This window comes from Tauraco erythrolophus, chromosome Z (assembly GCF_009769465.1).
Source record: "Tauraco erythrolophus isolate bTauEry1 chromosome Z, bTauEry1.pri, whole genome shotgun sequence".
Taxonomy (NCBI): Eukaryota; Metazoa; Chordata; class Aves; order Musophagiformes; family Musophagidae; genus Tauraco; species Tauraco erythrolophus.
In genome coordinates, this window is record NC_141496.1 from 23,090,543 (window position 1) to 23,110,015 (window position 19,473).

At 36.4% G+C, this 19,473-nt stretch overlaps 1 protein-coding gene across 1 annotated transcript in view; it reads left to right on the forward strand.

Moving 5' to 3' along the window:
- Positions 1-19,473, forward strand: part of RAB3C (RAB3C, member RAS oncogene family) — a 157,069-nt gene that overhangs the window by 66,453 nt on the left and 71,143 nt on the right. The window contains exon 3 of the mRNA XM_086629444.1: positions 14,261-14,379. Within this exon, the coding sequence (XP_086485570.1) occupies positions 14,261-14,379 (119 nt within the window). The remainder of the gene's footprint in view (positions 1-14,260; positions 14,380-19,473) is intronic.

Sequence of the window (19,473 nt, forward strand, 5' to 3'; positions counted from 1 at the left end):
ATAAATACGACACTGCAATATATAAAAAGGTAAACGTTATGGTGAAACCAATGTCGGTAGGAATAAATTACTCAAAATTTGAATTCTTTTGTTTGGGAAGTTAGATCTTCACTTTGGTTTGCATCAGTCTGGATATCATTGAGCTCTATTTTATTGTTAAATCATTTTGTGTAGCTAAGGGTGGAGATGGGCCTTCTTCCTTTCAGATTTCAATCCTATTAATCATTGCTATTTCTTTAGTGTCAGTTACATTCTCAACATTGGTGAACACCTAATGCTGTCCTATGGAGCTGTCTTCATTCACAGTTTAGAAGACTGGGTACTTGAAGCACCCAGAAACTCCTGTATAGGCACAGCAAAGAAGTTTGATTTTCATAACTTTGGACAAGATGGAACTTGCTGCAGCATCCAGTAACTTTGATGGTACTTGACATCAAAGAAAATGTAGTACAAAACAAAGGATTGTAGTACATCCATATTCATGAAAATTGATCACATTTTAATCAGACTGAAGATTAAAAGGGAAAATATGGGAGAAAAATCATACGTTCCCCACATTAGCCTCTGCTAATCAGTTAAGGTGACTTTGAAACCCAAAGGACTTCTGAAACTGAATATAATTTCCAAGTTCAACTAGTGAGTTCTGTTGACTTCTAAAATTGCTATTTGTGATGGCAGATGTTCGAAAAGGGCTATTTCCCCTCTCTCCTTGCCCTGTTAACATAAGTTCGATTTAGCAAAATCAACCACTTCTGTTTGGGCTATGTGCCCATGAACACGAACCCCTGGGAGCCTTTGTGAAGCTGACTAATAAACAACTCTGGCAAATTATCCTCCTCTTTCTTCCTTTGTTGAAGCAGCAATCTTTGAGCATGCTTACATGTAAATGACCAGAATTCAGACTTTTTTTTTTTTTTTACCTCAATATATTAGAAAGTATATCAGAAAAAAAAACCACACCTTTCTGAGTTTTTCTCTTCAATCTTTCTTTATTCAAGTCTCCTTTTAGGCTGTCAGTCTGTCTTGTCAGTCATAGAGCATTTTGTCAGCTGATGGATTATAATTCAGTTATGTCTGCACAATGAGAGAACATGTTCCACAGTGTAATCAAATCAGGGTAGAAATAATCTTCAGTTTTTATCTAGGATCAAAGAACACATGGTTGAGTGTCTAATAATGCAATTTCCAGTTAATATGCTGGTCAGTGTTATATTCAGTGGAACGATTTCTGGGGTTTGAGTTCAGGTTGCAGCAGCCAAAGGCAGAGATTGCATACAGGAAAAATATGGGTCCACCCAAAAAGACGTCTTTTGCAGTGAAAGAGACCTGGACAGGCACTGTTAAGGAACCTAAATTATGTTAATTCTGCTGTGTACTTAACTGCTACTCTATCAAGGGATTTCTTAGCTTGGCTTTTAAAATTAATTTAGTCTAACCTGTAATTGAAAAGGATTCATTTGATTGGCTGTTGTTTATGTTTAAATTTATATACGATTTTCTTTGGTAAATAATATACGAATCTGAAATGCTTACAATATCTTAGTACGCTTGCATTCGTACTCCAGAGTTTAACCCTCAGGTAACTCTCTTCTTTGTTAAGAGAGTTAAGGTAACTCTTCTCTTTGTTTATAATTAATGAAATGTAAATGTATATGGGAAAAACTATGAATAGGTATATTTTCTTTTCCTCATGCTTTAATACGGTCAGTCAAAATTCTGGAACTGTAGACAAAAATTTGCAATGTGAAAAATTTTGCTTCTTCATCTCTGGCATAAAGACATTGTACTTGGGGCAAATTCACAAAAAATCTTTATATCACAATAGGAATAGTGGAATATGTATGTTTTATTTATGTTATATACATATGGTCGTATTATATACATATATATATTTTTAAATTTGTGTGTATACACAGAAACATGCACCTATGTGACAAAGTGTTTACAAATTAATGAACCCTACTACTACTACTATAAAGCCACTATTATATGACAAACAGAAGACTGGGAAGGAATGGGATAGAGCTATGGTAGAATATAGTGACTTCCATGGAGCTGAGTCTTAGTTTACTGAATTTTTGAATTAGAAAAGAAATAGCACAGTGTATAACTTAAAGCAGAATTGATGTCATCAAACATCTACTGCTTCAATTTGGTCAGTGGTGCACTGTAGGCAGCAAAACCCTTTGAAAGTTATTTACACTCAATTTGTTTTTAGACTGTTCTTTGTGTATAAGCCCAGTGTCTGGTTTTGTAGTAGCTTGTGCTTTAATGTAGCTCTGATTATAATTATACTTGCTACAGATTTCACAGCTGGTCATTTTTCTGCTTCCATTAGACTGTAATTTCCTATTCCTTTATGATGCATTAAGACAGAATAACTCTGATTACTGGAAAAATACCTGTAGTTTGAAAATCACAGCTGAAGAATAACACTAATTATAGTACATCATATATAATCTAAATCCTACCTTTATAAATTATTTATAACAGCATGTTTTATTTTACTGAAATATTTACATTCAAAACTTTTCAAATAACCTGGGGCAATCATTCTGCCTGATAGTACATATAAGAATTATAGAATGGTTTTGGAAAGAAAAGTGCATTTCAGTCAGGCCTTCTACCTTAACAGGTCAAAATCTCTTAATTCTGTTTTTCTTTGGTACGTGATTTGACCTCTTGTGATGACATTACAGTTTCAGGACTGATAGAGTTGTCCTCCTTCACTTGATCAGCGTAAATGGTTTTGGATCTTCCTAAAAGGTTAATTAATTTACTATACTATATTAATTTACTATATTAATTTACTATATCATTAGATATGATCTAGGTTTTCTATCTTGAAACATATATTTTGTTATTTAAAAGAAAAATAAGTGCAGATCTAATCTATTACAGCTACAGAACCAAGAACACTTTTTCCCTATTTTCTGCTTGAAAATTTCATATTATTGGATCCCATAATCCACTGTTTCACTTGCTTAAAAAATAAACCAAAGGAAAATAAATCAGCACTGTAAAATTAGAAACTCTCTGAGTTTCTCGGAAAGCTGAGAAATCTCTCTGCTTGGATTCTAAAAGAATCTATTTTGTTTAAGTGATGTAATAGACGCAAATCTTCAAAATAATTGCATGACAAAATTAGAATTCAAGTTAATGACCACTCTTTTTGAGGACTTTACTCAGAGGTTTTTACACCTAGGGACAGATACTCATGTAACGAAAATGTACATACCATTTTTTATACCAGTGTGATGTTGTAATACTTTAAAAAAAGAAAAACAAATTTTCAAACTCATAAAATAGCTCTGTAGTGATCAAGGCAGTAGCATCACTGCATTTGCTCTAATGCTTGATCATGAACTGTCTCTGCTTACAGATTGTCAGTGGAGGTGTTCAGCGTTCTGCTTACAATGACACTGGAAAGTTATCTGTTAAATAAAAGTTGCTAATTATTTCAGGATTTCTTTGGACAAAATCCTAAGGGAACACATGATTGTGACTGTGTCTGAGAGAGTAATAGAATGAGATAATGTGTTTTTTATTCTGCTTCCTATATGAACCTATATACCTGTAGTGGTGGTACTGGTATCAGCACAGTCTTTTGCACAGTAGCCGGGACTCCAAAGCAGCTCCCATATGTAAAAAGACTAATTTCTCATTCATAAAATAAAACAATAAATATTAATATTATATTCATACTGTATTTATATTTGTATTTAATTTTATAGATTATTTATTAATAAATATATTAATTTTAAAAGGATGTTAAGGCCCTTGAATGCATCCAGAGGAGGGCAACAAAGCTGGTGAAAGGGCTGGAAGGCATGTCCTGTGAGGAGCGGCTGAGGACTTTAGGTTTATCTAGTTTGGAGAGAATGAGGCTGAGGGAGGACCTTGTTGCTCACTAGAGCTTCCTGAGGAGGGGATGTGGAGAGGGAGGTTCTGAGCTCTTCTCCATGGGATTCAAAGATAGGATGTGTGGGAATTGGTCGAAGCTGTGCCAGGGAAGTTTAGACTGGACATTAGGAAGCATTTCTTTAGTGCAGGGTGGTCAAACACTCAAACAGGCTTCTTAGAGAGGTGGTTGATGCCCCAATCCTATCGGTGTTTAAGAAGCATTTGGACAATGCCCTTAATAACAAGCTTTAGCTTTTGGTCAGCCCTGAATTGGTCAGGCAGTTGGACTATATGACCATTGTAGGTCCCTTCCAACTGAAATACTCTATTCTATTCTAATAGGTGTGACAATTATACTTTCTGGCGAGTCTGTGTTTTTCTCAAAAGTTGAGTTTAAAATTACAAAGAAGTCATTAGAATTGCGAAATATGATTATACATATGCTAAACACGTATCTCTCAACCAGTTTGAGCTAAAAAAGAAGAGAGATCAGGAGCCAAATTAAACAGCAATTTAGCTGAAAACTAAATTAATTGTGCCACTTTATGCCAGAACTCCCCAAGACTAGAACGCAAGGATAAGGGCACTGTATTTGAAGTAACATTAAGATTCAAAGGTTAATCACACCTGACATATTTAACTTCTTTTTACAACTCTCTCTTCAATAATTTTCAGTCTTAAACTAGAACAACATAAAGGTCATGATTGGTTGATGTACGTTTACATTTCTCTCATCACATACCAGGACATTAGAGAACTGTCCTCTAGGTGTAACCTTTTGGCATGCAGACATAGTGCAGAGGTATTTACTGGCAAGCAAGGGAACACAGAGGCCTTTAGTTTACATAATATATTTTCCAGATGGAAAACCACCCCAGATCATATAGTGAATTATACTGTTGTTTCTATTTGACATCTTCAACATTTCTTTCCTTTGTGAAGAGATTCTAGCAAAGCTTATGGTGTATCCAAGAATTACATCTTCTTTTGATAATACCTCTTTTTCTTGGTGACTTCAATACAATTTAAAGAATCCTCAAATCAATAGACAAATCCTAACTAGATGTAGATAATTCTAATAGTGTATCTTTTTGTTATAGAGGATGTGTCCTCTTAATTTTTCCACAGGAAAACTGAAATAATTAAAAGCCAGAAAAATAGATCTCCTGAGGTCTCGTAAGAGTTGTTAAATAAAGATCAGCTTTGAAAGCACTGAAAGAGAAGTCTTTCAAAGCCTAAAAGTCTTGGGGTCAGATTCTTGGTCTTTCATGAACCATCTTTGTGTCACAAAGGTATTTGTATTTGTAGTTTCTTCCTTAAAATAGGTAAAATGTGGCTTTTCTGTGTTGCAGATTGTCTCTTTTCCTTTTTATAGGTAGTTGAGATTTAAAACATTTTTATGTAAAAAGCCTAAGTTGATAGTAATTCTAATGAGCCTTTAACCATGTTTTCTAAACTTAATATTCTGCATAGAAATGCATTCTTTTACTCCTGGGAAGGTTTGGAAGGTTATTAATATTTAATGGAAACATTCCTGTAATTTGTTTCAAATGAGAGAAACTTCACTGCAGATTTAAACGCAGGGGTTTATCACAAGGAAAAACAGAGGTGGAGAGAGAGTTTCTGGCAAGACTGCTTGGTTTATATCTTTAAAAGGTCCTTTGTACCACTAATTCATTTTTCTCTTAGAGTTGGAGAGTTACAAAACCGTGCTTCTAAAAAAATCTCAGAACAAAAATATGCTAAGCTCAGTGTTGTCATGAAGAAAGAATTCTGTTCACAGCTCTCAATAGCTAAGAGCTACTGTTAGCTGATTAGTGGACAAGGATTTGCATAATATTGTAACACGATGACACTATTATGCAAATTTGTTCAGTGCAATGAGCCACTAACATAGAGGTATTATCAAAATGGCTGGTGAAACTTTTCTCTATCTGTGGATCCCACCTCATCTTGAATAATAAAGGCAAGTTAATTAAATATGAGTAATGAATGTTAATAAAGAAAGCTGTCTCCAAGAAGCAGAGTAAGACAGAATGACAAGGGAGAGAAAAAGCTGAAAGCTTATTATTCATATTTTCTGAATAACAAGTTCTAAAGAGAAGTAGTTAACACAAAAGGTTTAGAAGTATTTAATCAAAGCACAGAAATGGAAAGAGGAAGGTACCCTGGCATTCCAATATACCTTGACATTGTGCTCTGTTTATGTGATAATAGTCAGCTTGACTCTACGTCTTTGCCCTTGTATTACAGCTGAGCTTTTTTTCCTATCTCCACTAAATGAAAGGCCTTGAAAAAATCGTGGAAGATCAGATAAAGATGTAAAAGGTTTAGTACTGCTATGAAAAAGCTCACCAAAAACGAGAACATACAAAACAAAAACAACCCCAACATTCCACCTCCAAAAAAATCCCACACAGACCACTTCATTTCACAGACAAGAGCACACCTATTTTTAGATGCCTAAGTGCTTTGTGGGTGGAGGAGCCAGTTTGAAACACCACCAAGTTGCAAATACATTTAGCAGTCACCAAAGCCAAGTGAGACAAGGGCTGAAGGACTGTTTAGTGCCTGCTTTGTCTATGGATGAAACATCTGTGATTTTTATTTTCCTAATAGTCATAAATCTCTCAGCATTAGGATTGACTGCATTGCAACCTATCCTCATCCCACTGTAGGTATGATGACTGCTGTTTGTTTAGTGTCTAAATTACCAAGTACACTCCTGGAGCTTAAGGAGACTTTCTGTCAAGTCTGAAGATTGTCCATCGTGTATTTGAGTGTCAGGTTTCTAAGATTACCATTCTTTGTAATGTTATTATAGATCTAATATTTCTTTGTGTTCTTTTCACTCAAAAGCAGGTTGCTGGTATCCTCTCAAGCTTTGCCAGATTTCAGAGCCAGATGTCAGCATTCCAAAATTATTTTGGTTTTCATAAAAATTTTATTCTTAATACAGTAATTTCAGTCCACATTAAATGCCTTTTGGTTTTTTATTATGCACTGGGACACATTTTGGTCTCTGACCACAAAGATTAAAATTAAAAAAAAAAAATGTTGCTGGTCTTGTACAATCACAGGACTCTGGGAGCAGGAGCTTTAAAAACAAAATACGACAAAACTAAAAATAGCAAATGTTTTTTCAGTGATTTTCCAATATGGTAATAGCTGCCTGTAGGACAAAGATCCTTATCACAGCTTTGCTGGTTTTGTTTGTATATAACTATTTTTTCAGAGTGGCGCTCTGTTGCTTCATTCTTTTTCTGAAAGATGTGAGGAAATTTTTACAGTCTTATTTACAAGTATTTAGAAACAACACAAATAGAAAGTTACTTAGCTGATTTTTCCCTAGCTGTAGTTACAAGCTGGACTCTAATATTAATTTGCCTTTTAATTTTACTCATTAAAAAATACTTGCATTATTACATGAAGTGCAAATTAGATTTTGTAAATTCATTATTTCTACTATACATTTTTGGCAGCTGTACTTAATGTTTGATTCTGTAACACTTTTCATAAAATAAAAGAAAAAAAAATATTGATCCTTTCTAATAAGGATCTAAAAGAAAAAAAAAGATCCTTTTTATCCTTTTCTAATGCCAAAACAAGGGGGTCCTCAGGGGCCAAAAAACCTGAGCCTTTCCAGAAAGAGAAATTCCTCTTAAGACCTAAGATGAAACTTGGTTAAAATATGAAGTGGTACTTTAATTAATCAAGTTTACTTTTAAAGACAATGCCAGGTCCTTCTGATCTGATAAATGCTTTGTAAAGTATATCCAAAGATTTGAAAGAAGTACAAGACGAATTGATCCTCACCTCCAATGGAGCAGGACAGGTCACAGTCAAAGTGAAGACAGGACAAGGAGAAAGCTGCAGCTCATGGCAGAGGAAGAGGGAGGCATGCACTGAAACAGCAGTGGGGTTCAAAAGTTGTGTCCAGAGCAGATGGCAGCTGAGGTCAAGCTACACTGGGCTGGAAAGGAAACAGTGATACCATAGCTTTCTTAACTTTCTGCTTTGGGAAGGCATGGTAACTGAACCGTGGAGAATGAACATTTCATACGAGTTTTAAAAACCAGAAGGAGAGAAAAGAAAGAACAAGAAAGAAAAAAAAAAACAGAAAATTTAAAAGAAAATTAACTTTGGGCACAGTTACCAGTTGCATGGATTGAGTGAGAGAAAGCAAATCTGTCGGTAAAGTACTTTTATAACCCCAAATGGGACTTTCTAGGAGCCAAACTACCTCCCTAGCACAAGCGCTACCCCACCTTCTGCCTGCCAGGATGGCCCTCCCAGGCCCTTTTTACTAGCCACATTTGGCATAACACCTCTCCCCACCACTCTGGCCCTAACTATTTCCGGCTGGCTCTTCCATGCTCCCACATCCCTCAGCAATGATGAATGAGCTGTCAGCTGTGATGTTGGGATGATTCTAAGGACTAGCATATAGGTCTAGCAGCTGTGTACTGGCAAAATGAGTACCAAGCTTTTCACTCTCCACGTGTTGAAACATATATATATATATCAGAAAACACATGCACACACACATACATATATATACACATGTATGTAGGCAAAAGACAGAATTCCAGGGAAACCAAAGCCATGAGAAGTCTGGAAAGATCTGCTGACAGAGATAGGTACCTAAGCAAAGACTCAGATGGCAATATGCAGTGTTACATCTTTTGTGCATACGTTAGCTAAAGAAACTGTTTTGAACTGTATTTTCCATTCCTAGTTGTAAATGTTCATATGTCTGTGTTTCTATGTGCCTAATACTTTCTGTTGGAAGTGGTGTTTGTTGGGAAACAATGCTCCTGGGATAGTCCACTCCTCCTGCTCCAGTGGCTTTTCTCCCTGTCCTCTTTCTTTGTGCCCTGCCCAGTTATTTCTGCTATAGACTCACAGCTGGTTTTCCTGGGTAGTTAGCAGCAGGCTTCATGTGGGTTTACCTCTGTCTGCCCCTCATTTCAAGAGGATTTTTGCAGAGGTTGTCCCTTGCCCCTCCCTGAACAGCTCTCTTAGTGTGGGTTTTTTTTTTATTATTATTTGTCATTCTTTTCCTTTCATCCTTTCTTTCCCAAGACCTGAAAGTTCCCTGAGGAAAGATGAGAGACATCTTTTGTGCTGCTCTGAAAAGAGCCAGTTTAGATTTTCATTCACTTACTGCCTCGAGTCCTTTTATGTATCAATAGGAGAAAATGGAGAAATACAGAGTCTCTTTGATGGAGTATATAAATAACTTTTGGGAAGCAACAGCAGTAAAGAAACCTGAAACTCATAAAGAAGCAGCAGTTCTTGATTGACGTTGCCAATTTTGTTTACCTTAACAGGGAATTTTGACCTGCAAAGTGAGAAATCACCCAATTCACATTTATAATTTTATCTTTCTGTTTGCCTTGTCTTCAAATATTGTCGATGTGCAGCAGAGATATAAATGCCATTCATGAAATCCTCCTCTACTGCTGCCAGGTTTTTGGCACATTACTGTGGTATGAGTAAAACTCATAATGTGAAGAAATGAATCTAAGAAGATATTTGTATGTTTAACATACAGGACAGAAATGCACAAAGTTGCTCAATTGTGCTACAAAATAAGTTTGTGTTTTGCAGAATTAGTTCCTTCATGATAGGCTCATTAAAAGTTCTTGCTGCCAAATGCTGTATGGTTTCACCTTCAAAACTGCCTGCATTAATAATGGGCAACTCCACTTGGAAGTTATTTACATAAAGTATTGATCCTGACAGTGATGCAGTGCTAGGCAAGGCTGAGAAGGAGAAGACCCGCTCAGCAGATGAATTCAAGGGCCTGATTTAACATATTGCTTAAAAATAGTGTAAGCTGATATGGCATGTTCTGGATGAAGTCTAACTTAACAGTACTTGACAGTAAGGGGGATTTACTTCTGCTAAGTTAACTCAGCTAACTGTACTTTGCAAGCCTAGATAGTTATTGTTTTCAAGATTACTATCAGATCCTTGGTTTCTCTTGCACAGATGGCTGTTATGTTGTATCTCTCCATTTTCCTGAGAGCATTGTTGTCGGCAGCTGGTGCATTCCCCATACACTAAGGCCTTCGATGGTATGGCAGTTACACAGTAATAACAAGAATCTGCAGGAAATTTCCCATAGCATTAGTAAAGGGTTGTTTCAAGAGAGAAGCACACGACAAAACCTGGTTCATGTGGTTACTGTAAAAATAACTAACGTCTTCAGGCTTTATTGTACTGTTGAATTCACAGCTTTAAGTTTAACTCCAATGAACAGCCAAGGTAATCTAGGATTATCTATCTCCATTCCATTTGATACATACATGATAAAGGAGAGTTGGCCAAATACATACCAAATTGCTATCTTCGTACTGAGCCAAAAGCAGATATTTTGCTCTCAATCTATACATCTATCATTCCTCTTTCACTCCCTATATGTATATATCCCCTATTTAAAATCTTAACTGATGGAAAAGCTTTACTGGTCCTTTTACCTGTCAAATTTCCAGCAAAAAGCAATGAATTTTTGCAATATGAAATCATACATATCAGGATCTAGAACCTAAAAATGTTTGCAAATATCTAATTTCAATTATAGGTGAAAAAATTAAGAAAAAAAACAATCTAAAACATACTAGAGACATCAAAGCACACACGGCCAAAGTGCAAATCTCAGAGGCTTCCAAATACTCAGGACCACAGGCTATTAGCCAGCATGCTATATGCAATGCTCAGAAACTGGAACTGTACTTCTGAAGTACTATATCCACTAAACCTCATCATTCTGTGATTTAATATCTAAAATCTGTTGCCTATTGAAATAGATTCACTAAGATAGGATCACCTAACCAGAATGTAATGGAATTATGGGAACTTTCTTAAAAACAGAATTTATGAAAGTGAATATAATGTTTGAAATTATTTGTTGCAGCTGCTGAGACATCTTTTGGTTTGTTTTGACCAAGATTTGTAAAATGCCTCTTTTTGTTTTTTGTGTGTGGAACTTTTCATAAAGCATTCCCTCACTGTCATTCATTCCTTTCTACTTTTCCACTCTACTTCTTTAATGAGCAGTCAGTTGTCCTTACCAGACATCACCTACATGAATGAAAAGGCCCCCAAGACTATCTATGTGTCTTGTTTTCTGCCCATCAAAGATGGAAATGAACTGTCCTGATTAAAATGCCAGTCAATAATAGGTCAACTTTTATTCTTCCTCAGGCTTATTTTATTTAGCTTGCTTAGAAACAAACATCAGTCAGTGCAAAATACAGATGTTATATTTCAGAATTTAAACCTAAAAAGATGATCATCAGGTTAATTCCATGGTCTTGCAAAAAAGACTAAGATAACATAGCTGCAGTCAGTAACCATACCTGAATTGGAAAAGGTTTTCTTCAAGCACAAGGAGAAAACAATACCTGAGGATTAAATCATAGTGATTTAAAGATATAAACATGATGAAATATAGAAATCACATCTTTTCTGCTCAGTTCTTCCACAAGAGTAAAAGCTAATAAATGGAGAGAAAGGCCACTTGCCTTGTTGCATTATCTCTTTCAAATAAATTAAATAACTGTAATAAAATATAATATTTAATATTAAAGTACTTGATGTTTCTAATGTGATCTTTCTGTTGACAATTGGTATTTGAGTTTGTTAACAATCATACAAAAAGAACTGTCTTTAGGGCATTTATTAATATATTCTAGTCAAAAAACAAAGGAGAAGCTTATAAATGTGTGGAACACAAAAGTTTTGACAACGTTGATTACTTATATTTGCGTTCATTTCTTACATGATCATAAAGACTCTACTGCATAATTTGTGCATTAGACCAATTAAAACTTTATTTGCTTCCTTATGGCAAGTGAATAGAAAATAATACCAACAGCAATGTGATTATCAATGTTTGAAACTAATAAACTCCACTTTATTCATGGTTATCCATCTATGCCATACACTGAAACACTACTTTAGAAAATCTTTTTTTTTTTCATCACATTAACATAGCATTAGCTACAGGCACATATTAGGTGCCTGTATTGAGAACAACTCCAAATACCCACTTCCTTCCCAGACTGACCCAAATCAAATGCCTAAATCGAGAAGAGCATCTCCTGTCCCAAAGCCAGTCAGTGTTTGGATCTTCATCTGGAGCTTAATTTCTCTTTGTGTAGAATTGTTGAAGAAGTTTTATCTTTATTTGTCTTCCTTGACATTCATTTTTTATTTTCTGTAATCAGGAGTACCTAAGCCTGTGCTAGCTACCTGTAAGACTGTGCAGAAAATAGTTGGTTTCTTGGATAGGAAGCCTCACTGACTGATGGCCTTATTGCTAGGGCTGTTCACTCTTGTCTGCTGGCAGTCTTCAGTGAAAATTGCCTGCAGCAAAGTAAGATTTGCTTCAGTAGCAGTTGGTTCCTGCTTGTCCTACCTTCGTGTTTCCAACCATGCATGTCTCTGACTGACAAATGAGCAGATAGACACTGACAAAACTTGTTTGAAAATCATGCATCTTCTGTACAGAAAGGCTGCATGCTTGCTATAGGCCATATTTTTCTTCGGTCCCTCCCAGCTCTTTTCTCTAATGTCAGATCAAATAAATGAAGCCAGCTAAACATGTGAGAGTAAACCTTATTCCGTAAAGGAAATACAAAGAAGTGGTTTTAAATTATGATAGATGATATTTTTTTCTGCTAATAAATGATTTTACTCAACATTTCAATGATACTTGCATCTTATTGACAGACTGTGACCTACTGAGAAAGAACTGACCTCTGAGTATTAGAATATGTACAGGCTTAGCACAAGAGTCTTAATACCTTAATATTCAGTAATACCACCAGAAAATTTGGGAGCAGTTCTGTTAGTGCAGCTATTCAACCTCCAGACCACAGTTGGTATAGACTTAGCCAGACCAGAGTGTAAGCAGAAAAAAGTTTAAGTCTGTCTGGCCTTTCCTGCAAAGACATCACCTAACTTCCTCTGAGACCTGTTAGAGTCTGACTTCTACGATAGCTTTTCATCTTGGATCACTGAAACTACATCAAAGCAGTAGCAGCCATAATCCAGAATGAACAGCATCCATATATTTTACCGAAGACCTTGTTTGGTTTCAGTAACTGTCTTGGTTACGTTTCTTATTCTATAACTGGTTTATGATATACGTAGAATCTCCTTTCTTTATTAGTTTACAAGATGAATGATATATGTGTAAAGAAGGAAGCCCACTTAATCTGTTTTTCTCTTGTTCACAAGGCAGTACTACTATCCCAGGAACCGTCTCAGAAAACACACCAAATAAAACATTGTTTATCACTGGTTATTCTCTCTCTCTGTAAGAAGGCAAATTAAATAAATTTTGTCTATTGTAAAATAAACTATTTCTTATCCACTCAAAAAATCTGAAACAGTGAAATTAAGTTTCGAAATTTGTTAAAATTGAATACATGCAGATGATCTGTTAGTTACAGGATTGCACTGAAATGTTACATATGTCTCATCTAAAGCTTTTAATATTTATGGTTTAAAAATAATAAGTGTGCTGGAACAGGAAATAGTTATACTTTTCCTGTATGTTAGTTACTGCTATTGTTTCACAATCTTAGTACAGACATGAGTGGTTATGCTAGACATTGCCTATAAATGTATTAACAGGTAGTCCCTGCCCTGAAAATTTTTTAATGGAAATAAGTAAAGCAAGCAGTAGGAGAAAGGAAGACTTACATTTCTTACTTCAAAGGCAATTGAATGAGAGAGAAAACTGGTTTGAGACAAGAGACTATCAGCAAACTTTTTCTTTGGTCGGATACCATTCTTTAAAATCACTGCCCTCCAGCTTTTATTTTATCAGTGCAGATCTGTATTGGTGCTAAAGTCAATGTAAGCACCAATGGCTTAAAACCTTTTTGGTCAGGATATTTCCAGGCTTGAGGAACCATTCTGATCTTATAATGAAGATCTTAAGCATGCTGTTTTGTCCAAGCGTTTTATCCAGGACGTGAGATTTTACCTGTCCCCTCTGTCAAACTGGGAAGGTACAAGGCAGGAGCAGGAGACAAGATTTCATTCTCAGGCTGGATGACATGAATCAGTGAATGGCTCAGGATGTACGACATGACAGAAGGCCATGCCTTTCTGCTTCTCTCCACTCTCACCTCATGGCAGAATGGTCCTTCATATTATGGTCTGATGCAGAATTCTCCTTTATCCTGTTATTTTCAGTTTTCCCCCCCCTGATTATTTTTGAGTAGAATTGTGGAGTTGTACGGTAACTGTTGTCAGAATTTTATTTTTATTAAAAAAAATTATCATTTGCCAATTTATTTGCAACATGTAAACATTTTGTTCGTTATTGTTTCAGGACACAGCAGGTCAGGAGAGATACAGAACCATTACCACAGCTTACTACCGGGGTGCAATGGGCTTCATTTTAATGTATGACATCACGAATGAAGAGTCTTTCAATGCTGTGCAGGATTGGTAAGTAAAACTAGCACAGAGAGTATGTGAATATCACTCACCTGCTGTGAAAGTATAAATTACTTTGGAAAACTTACTTCCAAATGCAGTGCCTAAGCATTCCTATACCCAAATATGTGGTGGGTTTTTTTTCTGGAAAGACAACGAATACTTCAAAATGTGTTGGATATAATTTGTTGTAACCATTGTGGTTTCTGTGATTTTGGTTAATGTGTGTTACTCCTACTACTAGAAGCAGCAGCATGCTAGTGTGGAGAGTAACTGCTAAGAAAGTGTTACCATATTTAATGGAAAAAAAATGAGATGCTATGTGTGGGGCTTGTTTTTTAATTTAATTTTTCATCAGGGTTACTTTTAACCGTATCTAGTTATACATTATGCTGTCAGTTTTGTGCCTCAAGTGGAAAAATGATGCGCTAACTTCTTCAGAATAGCAGAACCTAAAATGACTGGTACTTATATTACCTTGTATTTTGTCAATGTCAAGATGTCTCCATAAAACTGTGTCATTTTAACCAGACATGGGTCAGTCAGGTTCCAAACAATCTAGGGCTTTTTTAAGTAAAGCTGACCCAAAAGGATAGTTAGAGTTAATCTCAATGATCTTTTCCTTTACAAGTTGTTTTAATATCTGAGAGCCTTCTAGCAGTACTCTGGGAGATATGAATAGTATTTGTCGTGTGCTCCACCTGCTCTCTTGCATGCTGTTCACATAGGAGAACTATGTTTAAGAGAGGATTTTGTTCAGAGTTTATGTGATTTGTTCAGTATGTTTCTTTGGCTTTTTAAAAATGTATTTTAAGATATGCACTACTGTGTACTTCTTTCGGTACATGCAAGGCCAGAAATATGTTTCACTCTTCAAATGAAAGGCAGTGATGCTGTGGTACCTGTTTCTAATGGGAACTGTTGCCGAGCCTCAGACTCTCGAAGAAAAAACTTTTTCACACTTTTCTACTTACTATTGTGGTAGAAAATGTCACCGAACCTATGAAGCACCTTCCCTCTCTACAACTGGAGATTTTGTTGATTTGTATATGCTGAGCCTGGTCATTCACCACTGAAGATAAACACTAACCTTAGCTTGATTCTGCTCTACAAGAAATGGGATCTTGGGTTGCCTAACATTTCCTGTGTAAGGGCTAGGGATGTAGTTATTCACGCTTGTCCAGGGAAAAGGGGCAAATCCGGAGTGTGTCTCACCTTCTCTTCTCCATCAGTTACCTGTACGACTCTACACCAAATTACTCTTATAAGCAGCTCTTTCCATTCACTAGAGAATCAGTAAGCTTACATGACTAGTATAGACCAGACAACTAGCTTTTGGACAGTTGAATGTATCTGAGAGGAGTCTTTGCTTGATACTCTAAGCGGAAGACATGTCTGCTCACTGTGACTTCTTATGCCAAAGAGATGTTCTGCCCACTTTGTACAAGGTGGAGGCACCATGTTGAGTACTTGCTGTTACACCTTTGCGAGTACTGCTCTGTTCAATAGCATGAGATGGAATCTCCTACCTAACCGGAGCTAGCTGAAAATGTTATTCGTAGATGCTGATGTGCAAGTTTAGCAAATACATGGAGTACATGTATTAGGAGTACACCCAATCTCCCAGCTGTTGTGGCTGCCAGCACCACTGCTTCCTGGGCCTGACAGCTGAAGCACTTTGTTGGTTTACCTTTGCTGTTCTTTATCCATGGGTTGATTCTGTTCAGGCACTGGGTTTACAGGGTGATAATGGCTGTCTGGGACCAGCTGTAATCTACAAATCTCATTGCCCCATCTCTGGGCAAACCAGATGGCATGCCATATATTATCTAGCTTCCTCTGACACAAAGGTTTCTTTATAGCAAGTGTAAATATGAGTACTTATTATTAATTTTCCCACCTGTTTGTTTTCCAGCCTCCTAGATCTGGTATGGTCAGTACTCTTTGTCTCTTGGTGAAAAGTAACTAGACTTCATACTATTTTTTTTTTTTTTAAAAAAGGTCTCTGTGAAATTAAACAAGCTATAGAGTTCTTAAATAAGTTTGCGAAATATGGTTTTTCTATAATTTTTATCTAGAAGCTGTACAAAGAGTTGACAATTACTACAGAAATTTTGTGGACCGGAGGGATTGCATTATTACATGCCGAGTGCTACTGAGCAGTCATCTACATGATGAAAGGGATGACAGAGAGGCAGAGTGCCTCACTTGTCAGGATGAGGCGTAGATTTGCTTGTTAGTTTTCTTTTTAATTTCATGAGCCCATTTGCTGCCCTGCTGTTCTTCCTCTGTTTTATTCCTCCTATCTCACAGCTGATAATTGATTTTGATTAGTGCATGTTCCAGTTTTGATAGTAATTACAAAACTACAGCTTACTTCTGAATATGAAAGAAGTTAAAGTGAACTCGCAATTACCAACACTGCAGAAAAGCAAGCATGGCTATGCACATGTGTCTGTGCATTTGTGAAAGATACAAGCAGAGGGAGTGGAAGCTTTTAAGCCTCTATGGAGCTTAAAATGCTTTTCTCTGAGATAAATGTGCCTCTGAAGACAGTGATGCCATTTCATATACATGCACAATGGGCCAAATCCAAACTCAAATCACTTCGGCTTCAAGGCTTGATCTAGAAACTGTACTGCAGTCAGGACAATGAATCTACAGGTGCCTTTTAGATTGGAATAAAGGAGTTTGGTTTAAAATGTATGTTGGGATGATTCTTTAAAAGCAGTTAGTTCAAGGTGGTTGTATTGATTTTGAAAGGCATTTTCTTCAGTCTGAAGTCTGCCTCACATTTCTCCTTTATAACAACAGGCAGATAGTCATATTTCTAGGCACCATGCCTATGTCAGCACGAATCTCTTCAGCTGTGAGAAATTCTATATCTAATTTAACTATTAACATTTTACATTTGAAAAAATCAGTATCCGTAATTTTATCTAAACCTGTTACCTCCAATATGTGCAATAGTATAGTAGCCAAGAATTTGTCCACCACTCTGTGAGACTGAGAAAGGGTTTTGTCTAAAAACTTAGCTAAATTACTTGAAGGTCCAATAACTTTCAACCATATTGCAGAAACTTCAGGAAACATTCATATCTTACCTTCCCTAATTAAAATTAAAAAATCTTAAACATTGGAAATGATGGTAACAACAAAAGTTGTAACCTAAGTAGAGATTTTTTTTTTAGATTCAAAAACTTTTGTCTTGAGAAATCTTGAGTTGGTACTTCTGATAGTTCTGCTCTATGTACACACAATAAATTTGTGATTTTTTTCCTACAATCTCATCCAGAGGATGATGCTAAGAATACACTGCCAGTGTTTATGTCATATAATTGTCCAGTCACTTCAGAATTGTTGCCTTCTAGGGCATGTTCAACTAACCTATGTTCTCTGAATAACTATGTTCACCTTATAGTTTCACACGTACTACAACAGATGCTGGAATAGAACACTGGAACAGGTTGCCCAGAGAAGTTCTGGATGCCCCATCCCTGGAAGTGTTGAAGGCCAGGTTGGATGAGGCTTTGGGCAACCTGACCTTGGGGAAGGTGTCCCTGCCTATGGCAGGGGTTTGGAACTAGATGATCTTTAAGGTCCTTTCCAACCCAAACCATTCTATGATTCTGTGATTCTATGCTGTTTAAATGAGCCTAGCTTGGCAGACAATTCAGACTGTCCTACAAAATTGACAGGCCTTTAATAATTTTTTGCCATTTGAACATTTTTTGTATCATCTATAGGCTTTATCAACAGTTAGTCTAAATGTTTAAAAACTTTGATAAAACAATTGAAGAGTATTTCTCTTCAAATTCAGGTCAGTCTCTGAATATGTTTCCTCTGAAGAAAATGACAGTGGCAGTTATTCACAGCACTGAACAGTATTCTCCTTTGTAGATACAGATTTTCAGAAGTTCACAAGGACCAACAGTTTATGTTTATATTTAGGGAGAGTGAATGTGTGCTGAAAATCTGGCTGCTAGCAGAAACAGCAAATCAAACATTGACTCAGCAGATCTCTTATGGAGCTCTGCCCAGATTTTGAATCTGCCTTTTCCAGGAGGCTTCTTCCTTCAGAAACGCAGCTAATGCTACAAATGCAGGATTGTAGTAGTAGTTTGGTGCATGTTGATCATGCCACTCTAAAAAGATGCAGATTTTGGTAAGAGATTTATTTCCTGTAAATAGGAACAACTTATAGGGCATTGTTTTCTGTCTGTCTGAGGTCTGAATTAGAAACAGGGAATAACCAAAACATCCCGTTTAGCTGAGCTCTTTAGACAGCATCCACGTTTCACGTAATTGGCCTAGTGGAATCTGATTTTCTTTAAAAATTCTTTCTTATTAAATCTGAAGAGGAAATAAGTGAATGCTGAGAGTGGCTCTGTTGCCTCTTCAATGCATATTTGTTTCAGTTTGGCTATAATATCACAGTGGTTGTGGCGGTCATTCCTCTTTTGTGCTACCACCGGTAGCATTTACATTTGTTAGGCTTTTCCATCATTACATTTCACTAGAAGCTGTTATGACCCCTTTCCTGTTAGTGGTTCTGTCCACATAAGGTGTTAGCTTTATGGCAGTGGTACCTTCTGGTAGGAAGGAGAGGGTGAAGGCTTTGTACTGTCTTTGCAAATACCATCAACTCAGTATGTTGAATTCTATAGAAGTGCCAGGAAAATAAATGCCTCTGAGTTGAAGTTAAACCTGCTTTTATAAATACAACCTTTCTAGATTTATAATGACTAAATTGTAGTTGAAGAGTTATTTATACTCAGGATATTTCAAATGCAGTGTCTCCAGCTAGGTCAGAAACAGCAAGAATGTGAAGGATGATCTAAAACCCTGAAGTTTTATGTTCTAGGTTGAAACCCTAGACTTGAAACTTTGCTAAGTCCGAAGCCTAGACAAGGACAGAGAGCACGTTATGTATATTTTTTTACACTCACTTTAAGTTACTCCTCTGCACCTGAAAACATTGTTCCAACTCTAAGTGTTTGTCCAGCAATATCTTTATCATTTTCTGGTGACTGCTGAAGGCACTGCTGTGGAGAACTTCCTCATGCAGGAATTCAGAATTTGAGAATTCCACATTGATGAAGTCTC